At 39.3% G+C, this 16,044-nt stretch overlaps 1 protein-coding gene across 2 annotated transcripts in view; it reads right to left on the bottom strand.

Annotated features, from left to right (window-relative positions):
• The window catches only part of arl8ba (ADP-ribosylation factor-like 8Ba), a 50,354-nt gene that overhangs the window by 21,381 nt on the left and 12,929 nt on the right, over positions 1 to 16,044 (bottom strand). For both annotated transcript variants that reach the window (XM_078543780.1, XM_078543781.1), the window contains exon 2: positions 2,498 to 2,578. In XM_078543780.1, the coding sequence (XP_078399906.1) occupies positions 2,498 to 2,578 (81 nt within the window). The remainder of the gene's footprint in view (positions 1 to 2,497; positions 2,579 to 16,044) is intronic.

Below are 16,044 nucleotides of genomic sequence, written 5' to 3' on the forward strand. Positions count from 1 at the left end.
AGTCGTATGTTATTTATCATGGAATGAGGCCTGTATGGTGCCTTCCAGACTGGTGCACAGCCATGTACCCACATAGCGAAAACATTGAACAGGAATTCAAGTTAAAAACTGGAAATCGTTGGAGATTAGTGGAAGAATTGGCTTAAGAGTATGTTAGTGGAGTAACAATTTACTAAAAGACCCAACCCCCTGCCCTTTCCCCAAACCTTCAAATATCTTAAATTTTCCTTTTAAAAATTATGGATTATGCTTCCATTACAGTGTTAGGGAACACAAAACACAGCAAGAAAACTAGAACAGAAACAGGCCTTTGTGCCTCAAGCTTGTTCCACCATTCAATTAGATCATGACTGATCTGTATCTTTATCTCATCTATCCATCTTGGTTGTATCCCTTAATATTCCTTGCGTAGCAATAATCTAACAATTTTCAGTTTTAAAATTTTCAACTGATCATGCCTACATTCTAACAGTGACCATACTTCAAAAAGTATTTCATTGGCTATAAAGTGATTTGGGACATCCTAAGATCTTCAAAGGGAACATATAAATACAAGCTATTTCTTCTTCAACAGGAGAGTGGAGGAGTTGCAGATTTCCAGTATGCTTTCATGAAGAGGTGCTTCCTGATTTCACTCAAACAGCTTCTCTCTAATTTTAAGGTTATGCCCCCTCGTTCTGGAACTTCCCCAGAGGAAAGAGTTTCTCTCTACCTACCCTATCAAATCCTTTAATCCTACACACCTCAATTAGATCACCCTTTAACCTATATTAAAGTGAATACAAGCCTCGTCAATGTAACGAGTCCTCAATTTAACCCTTTTAGCCCCAGTATTATTCCAGTGACTCTACGCTGCGCCCCGTAATGGCCAATATATCCATCCTGAACTGCATTGCCCAGTACTGAAAGTTGGGCACAAGGTGGGGTCCAAACAGGGTTTTATTCAGCTGCAACAACTTCCACTTCTTTGTAGTCCAACTCACTTGAGTTAAAGACTAGCATTCCATTTGCCCTCAATTTTTTTGGAAAATGCCCACCCAGGTTTTAGTTGTTTCTCTACTTGGACCCATTGAACTCTCCGCTCAACCAAGAATATGTCATTACCTTTTGCATAACAATTCCAATCTCTCCCTTTGTTCTGTTGGTGACCAAGTTAAGTTAATCCACTAGTTAAATGACTAAGCAAGCAGTGAAAATGAGCTTTCCCCTGTTTAAACTCAGTTTTGAACACCTCTATTCAATCTACAAACCTTCTCTGTTCTAGTGAAAAGACCACCAGTTTCTGTAGTTACGGGAAATTAAAACTTCACATCCAAGTGCCACCTTAGTAAATTGCTTCTGTATTCTTTTTATAGTCATGGCATTCTTTCTAAAAATCGGGCGTCAAAACTAAGCACAATTCAAACACAGAATGAATGATTTTATAGCGTTAGGATTGACTCTTGGCTTTTGCATTTGATGTAATAATTTGTAAAAAAAATATCAGCTTTAATAATCTGCCCTCCCAGTTTTAAAGACTTGCATAACTGAACCTAAAAGTCTTTTACTTTTAAAGGTTTACAATAAAAGCTCTTGCCTTGAGATGTTAACCCTCATTCTCCATGTGCACTACCTGGCCTGCTGTTTTCCAACATTTTTGTTCCCTTCCTACTTTTCCTCCCCTGAAAGTGTTGCAAACACTACTGTTTGTCATTTACATTAACATGGATAATGAAGCTAAACAAGAATTGGTCAAATTTGCAGTTACCACCAAACCAGTTGAATTTAAGATCGGCAGCCCAGGAACTTCAAAATGACTTGGACAAAAATATAAACTGGGATCAGTGATGGCAGATTAATATGTGTTATACTTAGGTGAAAAAAAGGAGTGGCAGAGGTACTCCAATTAACAGGTTTATGGCACATACACAAATGTTTTGTAATTTCCAATCATAAAGAAAATGTTTAAACAAAACCCCATACTAATTGAGGCTGGCGTGCAATTCCATATTTTCAGTGCTAATACCAAGGTACCGGCCATGTTCCAACAGGCACAAATTAGTTCCCCATCTTTTCTGAAGATAGAACTATCCAGAAAGGAACCTATGACACCAAATATCTGTTGAAAGTCTTCATTTACCTTTGTTCATTGTGCATCGTATGATAGTGTACCCACAATGTAAACCCTATCAATCTAAAGAAGAAATGCTGTTGGATTAACCTCATTCCCTCTGTACAGGGTTACAAATGTGCAGAATCATCAATATTATCAGTTGAGTCACAAATAATTATACATTTAAAAATCAATTTGCACTATAACTTAACAGTTGAATTTATATAGCACAGTGTGTTGTGATGTCTCAAAGCACGTCAAATAATTAATTCCTTTAGAACTAGTGGGTTGTATAGGCAAACGGTGTTGAATACTCAAATGACTGTCCCAAGCATAAAATGTTGATAAATCAGATTAAAGAACAGCATAACTGTGCATTATTGCACGATCAGTTTCAATACATACCTTTATTGTTACATTGCCTTTGGTGACCTTTCTCATATTGAAGCCAACAGTTGGAATCATATCTTCGCTGAACTGACCACACTAGAAGTTAAAGGAAGAAATTAAAATTCATTCCATATTAATAAAAATGCAATTACAGACATTTCATACCTTCTATACCCTCACCTCTAAACAATTAACATACGAGAAAGAATTATCATATCCTCAGGATGTTCCAAAGACTTCCACAGCCAGAGATACCGAAGGTTAGAAATTGAGCAGTCAATTTGCAAACAGCAAGTTCACACTAATGGCTTTGAAATAAATGACCAGATGATCTGTTTATAAGATTAGTTGAGAACAAGATTTGGGTCAGGGCATCCAGAGGATGGCCCTGTTCAACAAACAATGCATGGGGTCTTTCAAGCCAACTTTGTGCAGGCAGACTGTTTAATGTGTCATTTGAAAGAAAATACCTCCAACAGTGCAGCTCTCCCTTGGTGCAGCAAAGTATCAGCCCGGATTTTGTCCTTGAGAATGCAGAGTCAGTTTGAAAATCGAACCATCTGACAGATGAGTGTGCTTCCAGTGACTCAAGGCTGACAATTCATTAGGAGATACGCTAAATATTATATTTTTAACAACCTCAAGACTGGCCATTCGAGCCTAATTTCTTCCTGTGTAAATGGCTTCATGGGTATTGCTAGCAGAGGGCAACCTAATAAGTACTGCAGCTGCTCACTAACAAGAGAAATGAAAATCCAAAACAGCGCATATCCACTGGGGCAAAAGCATCTCCTGGTGTTCTCAATGAATCCACCATCCAGATATGAGCTTGCATGGCTCACAGGAAAAGATGAAACAACTTTCAATGTTTCAGGTAGGTTGCATGAAAGAACATTACACAAACTAGTCAATTTAGTTTTAATATACCATTCTTACAGTTGCCATAACTGCACTGAGCTAAATTTAACTTGAGTACTGCTATGGGAACCTGTGTCCTAGCTATGCCTGCCCTTCTGTGGGAAATGTGGAGCATCCTTACTTCCAGTCCTACTTGGTCTCCTCCCTCACCCATTTTTCTAGTATATTGATGACTACCACTGCCATTTCCTGTGCTCGACCAGAGCTGGAAAATGAAAGCAACTTTGCTTCTAATTTGACCCTGTGTTTCTAATATATCTTCCTCCTTCCTCAACTGAGGATTCCCCTATTTTGTTTGATAGGGTCCTCAACAATGCTATTCCATTTCCCACAATTCTGCAATCACCCTTTTCACTCCCTCCCAGAATCAAATCATATACTCGTTTTCACTGTGCACTGCAGAATGAATTTTCCTCCATTATTTGCACCATTTCCAGCACGATGCCAAACAACTTTCCCTCTCTTCAGCATTCCAAAGGAACGGTTTCCTCCTCGTCGCTCTGGTCTACTCCTCTAGTCATGCCCAACATCCCTTCCCATGCAAGAGTAGGAGGTGCAAGCCCTCTCCCTTTACCATCTCCCTTCTCACTATGCAGGGCTCCAAACACTGCCCAGGTGAAACAGCGATTCACTTGTAACTTTCAGTTTAACACCCCATATTCATTGCTCAATAATACAATTTCTGCAATGCTGGGGAGACAAATTTCAGATTAGGTAATCATTTTGTGGATCACCTAGCTTTAGTCCACAATCGTGACCGCACTCCCAATCTCCTGTCATTTTAATTCTCTACACCACTCCGACAATGGCCAATGTCCTCAGCCTCCTACACTGTTTCAATGATGCAGGATGTAAGTTTGAGGAACAGCACTTCATCTTTCATTGAGGCATTTTAGTCTTCCAGAAACTTTGAGTTGAACAATTTCAGATACTATCAGATGGTGGATGTTGATTCTTCAATTCTCATTCACACCTCAAGACCTATCTTTGTTTCTTTACTTGTTCCACCTTCTTTTGTCTTGAACAATTATCCTGTCATTACCCTCTTCTGCCATCTACCCCATCTGGCAAAGGATCATCAACCTGAAACATCAACCGTTTTCCTCTCCACCAACCCTGCCTGATCTAAATATTTCCAGCAATTAGCTTTAGAAATATTGTTTTAGTGATAAACTGGCATGACCAGCACTGCCATTTCTATTTTAGTTCAATGAAGCAGGCTTATAGGAAGCATTGCTCCCAATAGGATGCCATCAACCAGAAGCTGTTTTCAAGTGTCATTTGGGCCAAATTTTGAAGGCACAATGGCTATGTTACCATGTACTCCAACAAGCAAATGGTGGGAAAAATTCAATCCTATAAGAATGCTGGCTAAAAATGCCATTAAATAGGAGGAAAGGTGCAATGAGTTACACATTTTTAATGTACTTGCCAACATCCTGAAAGAGCCTATGTCCTCACTAACCTCTGCAATAAAAAAAAGAACACTTTCAGAGTCACCAAAGAGGAACAGCACAAGCTGCATCTATACAGGGCCTTTAATATACCAGATACCTCAAGATCCTTTAGAGATGGGCAGGAACAAATAGCTAGAGAAACAGATGTAGAGGACACTTAGCAAAAAACCTTGATCAAAAAGCTGGGTTATGAAATGGTTTGGATTGTTTCAAAAAAGTAAGGCAGAGGGATTTCCAGAGACACGCTCCTGGTTTTGAATTTGCCTAGAGCACTACCCTTTTAGGAGATAGTTGGTAAAAACGAGTCAACCAGTTGTCTATTTGTGAAAAATGTTCCGAAATGCCCCAAGTTCAATGTTCACCATTGAAATAAAACACGATGGTACCATCTGGTCCCCAACACCACCTGAAAACCAAATGACATTTCCCAGTAACCCAATCTTTCAAATCACTTCAGTGGCTAGGATTGGCAGCCTTAAAGGAATAAAAATTAGCTTTTTTTGGGAGGGGTAGGCAAGGGGTGGGGCAGTGCTGGGAATTGAAGAAAGGTCACGGTTTAAGTTCTAAGATCATCTTTGCTGATGGTAGCAGCTCACCTCAGGAAGTGATGTCCCCATATCAAGGTATTAGTGATAAACACACACTGGTTTGGCTCGAAAACCACACTTTTGATGTCTGACTTAACTTCAGAAATTTCTGAAGACCACACAAAAATAAACCAGACAGCCGTATCTGTAGCTAAGATCACATAGTAAGATATCTCCTCACTTAGAAATTGCAGTAATTCACGTCTAGTATCAATGGCATTTTTGCAATTCTCCAGATGGTATAACTCAGCAGGTCTGACAGCATCTGCGGAGAGAAATACAGTTAACGTTTCGAGTCCATATGACTCTTCAACAGAACTAAGGAAAAATAGAAAAGAGGTGAAATATAAGCTGGTTTAAGGAGGGGTGGGACAGGTAGAGCTGGATAGAGGGCCAGTGATAGGTGGAGATTGCCAAAAGATGTCATAGGCAAAAGGATAAAGAGGCGTTTCAACACCTCTTTATCCTTTTGCCTATGACATCTTTTGGCAATCTCCACCTATCACTGGCCCTCTATCCAGCTCTACCTGTCCCACCCCACCCCCCTTAAACCAGCTTATATTACACCTCTTTTCTATTTTTCCTTAGTTCTGTTGAAGAGTCATACGGACTCGAAACGTTAACTGTATTCCTCTCCGCAGATGCTGTCAGACCTAAGTTTTTCCAGGTATTTTTGTTTTTGTTTTGGATTACTAGCATCCGCAGTTTTTTGTTTTTATCCATATGGTATAGGTCATTGTGACGCTGAGACGCAATGCTTAATCAGTCATAAATCCTGATGTGATTTTTACCATCGTTCCTATTTGAAATGCAATTTGTTCCTTCCCCATCCCCGCTCTCCCCCACCACACCCACTTATCATCCCAGTTGTCAGCACTCATCACTTCCTATTTTCAGGGGGAGGAGAAACATGGAGGATGAATTTTTCACTTCACCATTAAAAACTATAATTGAAAAGATGTGCAGACTTTTTTTTTTAAAATGGAAATGCAGTGCACATGTGCATAAATAGGGCTATACCCTATTTAGAAAGCATTATTTGGGCCCCAACAGCTTTTTTTAAAAAATGGATGGTAGTATTCTCAAGATAAATATTTCACTGTATAATCATGATTCAGTAAAACAGCCTGTTCAACAACCAAAATTAATAAACATTTGAGCATGCAGTCTGTCCATGGGATTTGCAATGAAACTAACAGCACTTCGCAGTAGTCTATTTTATGAAAAGCCACAGGTTATGAATGGCTCAAGTCCCTGACACATTATAATAGATATATATTAAAGGTTAAGCAGGTTGGCTTTATATTCATTGGAGTTTAGAAGAATGAGAGGTGATCTTATTGAAAGATAAGATTCTGAGGGGGCTTGACAGAGTAGATGCTGAGAGGGTGTACCACCTCATGGAGGAATCTAGAACAAGGGGCCACATTTTAAAAATAAGGAGCCTTATTTTAGACAGATGAGGAATTCCTGCTCTGAGAGTTGTTAGTGTTTGGAATTCACTTCCCCAGCAAGCAATGGAGGTTGGGTCATTGAAGATATTCAAGGATGAATTAGACAGATTGTTGATTGACAAGGGGGTCAAGGGGTATGAGGAAAGTGAAGAAGCGGAGTTAAGGCCACAATCAGATCAGCCATGATCTTATTGAAGAGCAGAGCAAGCTCGAAGGCCCGAATGGTTTACTCCTGCTCCTATTTATGTTCTTGTGTTCTATAAGTTAGCATTCCTGAACAGTTAAATATCTTGCACTATTTACACGTGTTAATAAAGGCTTGTATTTATTTCCAATTTTGCTTTTCCAAAGTGACACATGTACCTTCCAATACTAACACCCAGCTCAAGTCTTTTCAAAGCAATGGAACATCCTTAAATAAGCTTGATGGAAAATCACTACCTTTCAGTGAACAGAATGCTCAGGATCTAGCTTATAATAGGAAACAAAAACTTGACTGTTTATTGTAAAATTTACTGCATGTAAATTAGAACTTTACAATGCAGTTTTTTTTTTAAATTTAAATTACTGACAGCAGAAAATTAACTGGCACTAACAGCACTTGCATTTTTACATTAAAGTAATCCATGACTTCACTGGATATCCATTTCTGTTCACTGAAAACATGCTCCACTATACTGGTACACAGCTTAAAGACAGAAACTGGCTGACATGCCATGGCATGATTGATTCATCGGATGTCACATCAGCAAGGTGGGAAACACCTCCTGTCCTAACAGTTTGCAACAGGACCCTAATTTCTGGCAACTTGGTACAAATTGGCCCATCACATTATGAAACTAGAGCACCTGATTGACTGGTACTGGGAGTTTTCATGAAGGCTGTACACTTTGCAGCTGTATTTCCCCTTCCCTCTCTCCAAAACTAAAGTGAATTACATGAAGTGCATGAGTTTATGCCAAGGTAATAAACAAAAACTTGTTTTTGTAACTCATACTAAAACGCAATGGCCTGAACTGGATGTAGTGAAACGCCTCTCTTGCTCCAACTAGCTATACTTGAGAATGATCGAACGCGTTCAATTCCCCAAGCATTGGTTCCTGATCTCAGCTCGCATCAGGGGGAGGGTTCTGCATGAATATCTCTTATTCCACCCCTCACATCCCCTTGTTTTTCGCCCAACAGCTGTTCTTACGTCCAAGGTCCTGGAAGGCATGTTCTGGTCACCATCACCAATCCTGACCTCCAGTGTCTTTCATAACCAGTTTCTTGAAAAGTTTACACTAGTCAGTTAATTGGAATCATTGGGAAAGAAGAGGCTTAATCTGACATTAGCTTTACTGTTAACATTTCAACATAAGGAGTGCTGCATGATGTTGTAACTTGCAGTAATAAAAATGACAACTTTTCTAACATGAGTGGCAGTCATCTCAGAAATAGCTTCAAACTACTTTGTCAGTTCTTCAAAACTGAGTAAATTGTCATTTTAATAGTAAAAATTTGTTACTCCCAATTAACATTTTGAATAGGCATGGGTGGGGCTGGAGTACTTTGAAGAAATATTCCTCCACTTGACAATTTTTGCCTCTTCTAAAGCATACCGACTTGCTCCTTCACAATGCCAAACAATTCCTATCTGGCAGCTGTGGATTTGTGTGCCCCATTGATGACTTCAGCCACAATTTCTGACTGAACATTTAAGTAATGCCACACCTCTACCACTCCAGGTTATCAGGACAACTCAATAACAAGCCACCACCCTTAATTCCCTTCTCCTGGGGAGGCGATGGCATATTGGTATTGTCACTGGACTAGTAATCCAGAAACCCAGGGTAATGCTCTGGGGATCTGGGTTTAAATCCCACCATGGCAGATGGTGGAATTTGAATTCAATAAAAATCTGGAATTAAAAGCCTAAGGATGACCATGAAACCTTTGCCGATTGTTGTAAGCACCCATCTGGTTCACTAATGTACTTTAGGGAAGGAAATCTGCTGTCCTCACCTGGTCTGACCTACATGTGACTCCAGACCCACAGTAATGTGGCTGACTCTTAAATGCCCTCTGAACAAGGGCAATTAAGGATGGGCAATAAATGCTGGCCTAGCCAGTGATTCCCACACCCTATGAATAAATTTATAAAAAATTCCTCTTACATACCTCCCATACCAAATGTGAGGAACTCACACTGGTTCATCTCAAAAGGTCAAGTCCTTCCACTCAGCCAGCATCACCTTCCCTGTAAGATTATTAACCCTCCACCCTTTCTACAACCCAACCCTAATCTCAGTTTCTTTAGTTTCTCTTGCATCTTCCTCTTTGGCCTTCTGCCAACTTCAGCTCCTTACGAAATAACCATTTTTCCTGGGCATATTGCTTAGCAATATTCTTCAGACTTCATCCTCCCAGATGTCAAGAAGGCAGTAATCGCCCATTCTTCAAAAAAAAAAATCCACAAGCCCTCCATCTTCTCCACCAATTCACCAACCTCCCTTCAATCTGCAAGGTTTTGAAATGCAACATCGCAACCCAACTCTAAGCTCATCTCAACGATCATTCTTTGTTTGAAACACTTCTGTTGGATTTTCACTGAACACAGAACGGGAGCTGATCTAGTTAAAATCAAAACTAACTGACAAATTGTGGTACACCATTCTAATGACATCAGCCACCAGCATTAGCACACACTTCCTAAATCACCTGCCTTGTTCTTCATCTCTCCTTCAAATCCACTCATTTGGCCATGTTTTGGGTTGTGACAGCTTGGTTATTAAGTGCCTTTGCAAAGCACTGTGTATAGCTCCAGCTTGCAGGCACTGTACAATGCCGTTGCAGCTCTAGAGGAAATGGTTAAGCAAGGTATCTTCAGTTCACACAGCAACAGTTGCAATGCAACAAGTTCTGGTTATAATGCCAAAACTCAATTTTGCACAGCAGTACCATAACAGACTAAAATACTGAACAAAAATTTCAGATTAGAATGGAAAGGGCAAACCAAAATAGATTTACACACTGGAGAATTTAGTGCAAGCAGCCTTAGTGAAACGTAAACTCCCTAAGGCAGTAGTGCCTCGGAAGGTGATTAATCTAACACTGCATTCTGTAGATTGAGACATCTAAAATGTTTAAAATTCCAAGCAATTCTTTGAAAACTGTGCATTAGTCGTGCATGGTTAAGAGGTAGATTGTGTGAAGATATGTTAGCAGTAAAATGGCATAAAAACATATCAAGCATAAGACCATCAGCTGACTTTGACTTAACTGAAAGTGAGTAGTGGATCTTGTGACTTTACAATACTGGCTACTCAGACTAGTCTGGAGGTATCGGTGCATCATTAATTTAGCAATCACCCTTATTTTGTTCTCTGCTGTAAAGTATGTCATTGGTAAAGATTACTCTGGAACACCTCAATCAACAAATCAAACTCCAAATTTCTACTCCACAATAAGTTAACATTGATAAATTTGTTTGCAGAGGAACACCTAAAATAATATGCTCCAAGTGTGCAGGAGGTCAGCCAATACCCATAGAGAAAATACATTAATTTTCGGGCATAGCCTTCATCGGAACTGAAAGCTGAATAAATCTTTCCACTGGTTGGGGGTAAAAGTGGTGGTGGGGAGGTGGGCTTGGGAGGGGGGGGAAATAAGAAATGGAATTCCCATCACAGACAAGCTGAATAATCAGCTAGTCATTTAATAGAAAAATTCAAAGAATGACCACCTTTTCAGCACAATTATACTACATTCATACTGTTGTCAATATTTCAGCTACAGGGCAGCATTTCTACAGTCCACATTTTAATTTACTTTAACCTGTTTATAGCTCAATAAAATTATATTTTCTGGGAGTTTATAGAAGCAGAATTCCTTGATCCCCAAAAGCAAGTTATGTTAAACCTCTACAAAGCACTGGTTATGCACCAGTTGGAACGGTGTGGCCATTTATGAGCACTGGACTTTCACAAATCACAAAGATGTCAAGTTAAAGGTTTGCAGAAGAGCTTTACTGGAATAGTACCAAGGATGAAAGGCTTCAGTTACGTGGGGAGTAGAGAAATTAGGTTCGATATGAGAGAGAAAGTTACGGAGAGATATGATAGAGGCTCTCAAAACCATGAACGGTTTTGACATAGTAAACAAGAAACTTTCCAATTGAAAAACGATCAGTAACCAAAGGAGACAGAATTGAGGTAACTGACAAAAGAACCAAAGACAGTGAGGAAAAAGAATTTTACAAAGCGAGTCAAGATAATCTGCAACATACTGCCTGAAAGGGCGGTGGAAGTAAATTCGATAACTTTTGAAAAAGTATTCAAATACTTGAAAAGGAAAACTTAGCCACACTGTGGAGAAAGAGCAAGGGGGGTAGGACTAATTAGATAGCTTTTCCAAAGGGCCAATACAGGCACAATGGCTCAAATGGCCTCCTGCACTGCATCATTCCATAATCAAATCTACTGTCCAGTTGGAGACTACAAATCAAACTAACCTAGAACAATAAAAAATCCTTTGCCCTCTGCAAATTTCATTAACTCTGACTGTACTGAGAGATTTTATTAAGGCGCTCAGGATAAATGCCTTCTATACAAACAGCAACCTTCAGCTAAACATGTGTAACCAGTCACTAGCAACTAAGGGGACAGACAGGAGTGACTCTTCCGAGTTAACACCCCACTGCCGTAAACACACAAGGCTTAGAACGGGGGATGAGTGACAGTAGGAAGGATACAAAGCAGACCATTCTCCTCACCACCGGCCAGTCACTATGTTCTCCATATTCTAGAGCAAAACTAGACTAGGACTCCAGTGCATTACTGAAAGATAAAACATTAAATTGAAGCCCTGTCTGCTGTCTGAGCTGGATGTAAAATATCCCAGGGCACTATTGTGAAGTGTTGGAGTTTACTCCCAGCATCCTAGTCAATATTTAGCCTGCAACCAACACGAAAACAGACTATCCGGTCGCCATTTTATTGCTTCATGGGGTCTTACCGTGCACAAGTTGGCTGCCATGCTTCCTACATCAAAAGCATTTCATTGGCTATAAAGCACTTTGAAATATTCTTAGGTTGTGAAAGACACTATATAAATGCAAGCCTTTCTTTCTGTAGTTTATGTTATACTGTGGTAAACTACAAGAAAAAGAAAAAGGGTAGGTAGCCCTTGGGAATCAACACGTGACGAAATAATATTTCTCACATGCCAGCACCACAGCCAAAATGCATACAAGTGATGTATTGGCACCCTTCAACAACTAGGCTGGCAAAAAAGAAAACTAACTCAATTTTATGTCTAAGGCACAGTACATTACAATGCTGTATCTTTATTCCTCGTAGAAAAAATTGTTAGAAGTTCTGACACACAAGAATTTTGACACTTTCATCTAAGTTCAGAGCAATTTTGAAGTATGCAAAACAAGTACCCAATAAAACACTTCGAACAGCAGCATTCACACTTTTGACTCAGTTTTTCCTGCCATGTACTGTGTTTGAATTGGTAGATTAATGAATGTAACAATGTTTCTATTTGAGCCCAATTCTGAAATTTCTATTCGAAAAATAGACCTTCTGAAGTAGTTTCCTTCCACCTGGCAATACCTCAAATCGGATATTTAATTCCTCCAAATCCAGGGTCAAATTTCAGAACCGAGACATTATTATTCACAAACTCAATTATATCATCTATTATGCCCAGGGTTGAAGAGATTTTTCTTCTTCATTTATGGGATATGGGCACTGTTAAGGTTAGCATTTAGTGCCTGTCTTCAACTGCCCTTGAAAATGTAGTGCACCATCTTCTTGAACCCATAGTGCTGTTGGTAGGGAGTTCCAGGATTTAAATCAAGTGACTATGAAATAACGCCAATATAACGGTATGGAGTGTGATTTGAAGAGTTAATTGCAGGTGGTGTTGTTACCATGTGCTTGCTACCCTCGTTCTTCCAGATGACAGAGATCACAGGTTTAAAAGTTATAAGAATAACTTATCGCGAGCACAAAAATCATGAACCTCCAAAGCTCAACTACATTAAAGTTATAATATGTAAAAGGCCCTTGGATCCAATCAATCAACTCATGTCAGCATTTACTCTGCACATGACAAGTCTCCTTCAAGCCTACCCATCCTATTTTTGTATCTCTTTATCCACAAGTCCAAACTAATCCTGAATGTTGATGCCATGTCTCCCTCACCCACTAACCATGAGAAGTGAATCTCTCAGCTTCATTATCCTGAAGAAATCTCCTTTGGCTGCTATTCTAAATCTTCTGCATTTCATCTTGTATCTATAGCCCTAACTGGCCGGAAGCAGCATGCCTATGGTTTCTCCCTCTCGTTGATTAAAATTATGAAGCAATGCAAGAAAAAATCCCAAGTTTTTCTTGCCTTTTTTATTTATAATTCATTACAACATCCAAGAAAATGAGAGTCGTTTACTGTCCATAGCGTAAATATTCTTCCATAACGTGAAGCCCAACTGCACACAGTATTCTAACTAAATGCCTTCACTTCCAACAAGCCATTCAAACTAACATCGCACCAACTTAACTCTAATAAGTGGACACTAAGATTGCAATGATAAAACCAAACCTGAATAGTCATAAAAAAATTCCTTTAAGATTGCATTCCACTCAGCAGCATGTAATTACACCAAACAACTTCTCGTCTTGTGGGAAGTTTCTTCTACACTGTCAGAAAATATTAACTGGGGGACGCTCACACATTTTCAAAAAAGATGCACGCACAATACAGGATATTTCAAAAGAAGCCGAGTATTTATACCATGCAAGAGAGCAGCACAGCTCACTGCAACTTCCAACAAGTTATGCAGGTGTCCTTCAAACATGGCGCACAAACATCCAATGCTGAAACAAGTAATTACTGGCTTAAGTCAACTTACATATAGTTGAGCCAAAGATCAACCAGCAATAATACAACTAAACAGGTTACAAGATACTTTCCTTTTATCTTAATTGATGGGTAAAAGTTGTGCTTTACTCATATAGCAATTTAAGTCTTCAAACGTGAATGAGAAAGTATACATATTAAAAAAGTTAAAGGAAGTTCATCAAGTAACACTTCCATGTTTATCAGCGCTTTACAGCTGCAAAATTGGCATGATAATATCAAGCTGGTTTTCAACAAAACTGCCAAAAGACAGAACAAACTGACAAAGCATCTACATCCAAACTATTACCTGATCTTTTCTCTACATTTGTTGATGGACCTGCTCTTTCTTCAAGTGCAAAGAGCTTGAAATCACAATGATAGTGAGATGCCATCAGCCCATCATGCCCAAGGTGCTACCCATTTAGTCCCATATCCCTGATCTTTCCACAATCTTGCAATCCAAGTAATAGTGCAGTTTCCTTCTGAAAACGATTCAATCCTGTCGGGTAACAGATCCCAGATCTGAAAATTATTTCCCCCTCATGGTTGCCCCTGGTTCTTGGCCAGTTACCTAAAATTCACATCCTTTGGTAACCATAACTCTGTCACTGAAAATGTTTTTCACTCATTCCACTTAAACCCTTCATGATATTGAATGCCTTAATCAAATATCTCTTAACCATTGCTACTCCTAGAGAATCATCCCACCCTCTCCCAGATTGCGCAGTGACAAATGTATGTCGGCATTTTCCACTATAAATGGAGATGTAGGAAATTAAAATCAGAAAAATCTGGCAAGTGAGATAAAAATATGACCACTGCAAGTCAAGGAAATATACACGATAGAGTGTATGTATAGAACTTTAGAAATACTGAGAATGGGTCAAGATGGAAGCTTTTTTCTTTACTGAAGGTCCAATTTTTTTGATGTCAATAAATCAAGCAGCCATAACTTTGTCCTGGATATTAATATACTTGGTCCAAGCATTAACAGGTATCTCTAGAATTGATGAGATACAAACCACAACTGACCAAGTTGTGAGTCATCACCGTCTTGCAATAAATCATCGTGAATCATTGAAGTTCAAAGGGCCTTTAGGCTGCATTACATGCTGCAGGCTTTAAGAATCCATATTTCACTCTTCATCATGAGTTTGGTTTGATTCCAATTTTATCCATCCAAGCAAATAGCTGAACTCCATGCAATAGACAAGAATGTGGGTGGGGAAGCGAAAATCGTCAACTAATGACAAAATGGGGCGGAGATCATGTGAGAGCAGTAATGAATATGACAGATGACCACAAGTTAGAAGTGCTAAATTAATACAAGTTATTGAAAGCCGTAATAAGAGAAAAATTAACCATGCTGTTCCCAAGTGAAAGTTTAACAAGGGGCATCAGTATGGATTCGTTAAAGGTAAATGCCCATCGTACTAACTAGATTGAATTCTTTGATGTGGTTAACAGTGTTGCTTGCCACAGTGCAAATGTTGTATATATGGACTTTCAGAAGATATTTGAGAACGTGTAGGAGGAGGAGGCTTGATAAGATGGAATTAAAGAAACGAGCTGTATGGAAGCGAAATCGGCTCAGTGACATGAAGCAAAGGCAAGTAATGGGTCGATTTTTCTCCAAACTGGTTGGCAGTGGTGCTCCCCAAGGGTCAATTTTGGGTATATTCTTTAATTTTTTCAAATGGCCTAGACCCAGGTGTAGGGAGTAGCATTAAAAAGTGTGCAGATTATATAAAACTTGGCAAAGTCGATATTGATTAAGGTAGTTATAGACTTCAGGATGGTAAAATAGGCAGAGGCATGGCAGATGGAGTTCAATATGGAAAATTCGAAGTGATGCATTTGGGGAGGACTAATGGAAAGTTGGTCTTTCATAAATAGCAACTGAAAATACATAAACATAAAAAATCTAATTGAGAAGTGTAGATGAATAGAGACACCTTGGCATCCATATACAAAAATCCTCAAAGGTGACAAGGCAAGGTGAAAAGGTAAATATTAAAGCATTTAATTATTTGATTATATGAAGAGGAATAGGATATAAAAGCAAAGAAGTCATTGCTAAAACTTTAAATCACTGGTTAGGCCTCAGCTGGAGCATTCTGGACAATTCTGGGCACTCACTCTAGGAAAACTGTTCCAGTATAACTACAACACTGGCATCTACCCTGCAATGTAGAAAACTGCTCAGGTTTCCTGCCCAGATAAAGGACAAATCCAGCCCAGTCAATAACCACCCC

Source organism: Cetorhinus maximus, chromosome 6, assembly GCF_964194155.1.
Source record: "Cetorhinus maximus chromosome 6, sCetMax3.hap1.1, whole genome shotgun sequence".
Lineage (NCBI taxonomy): Eukaryota > Metazoa > Chordata > Chondrichthyes > Lamniformes > Cetorhinidae > Cetorhinus > Cetorhinus maximus.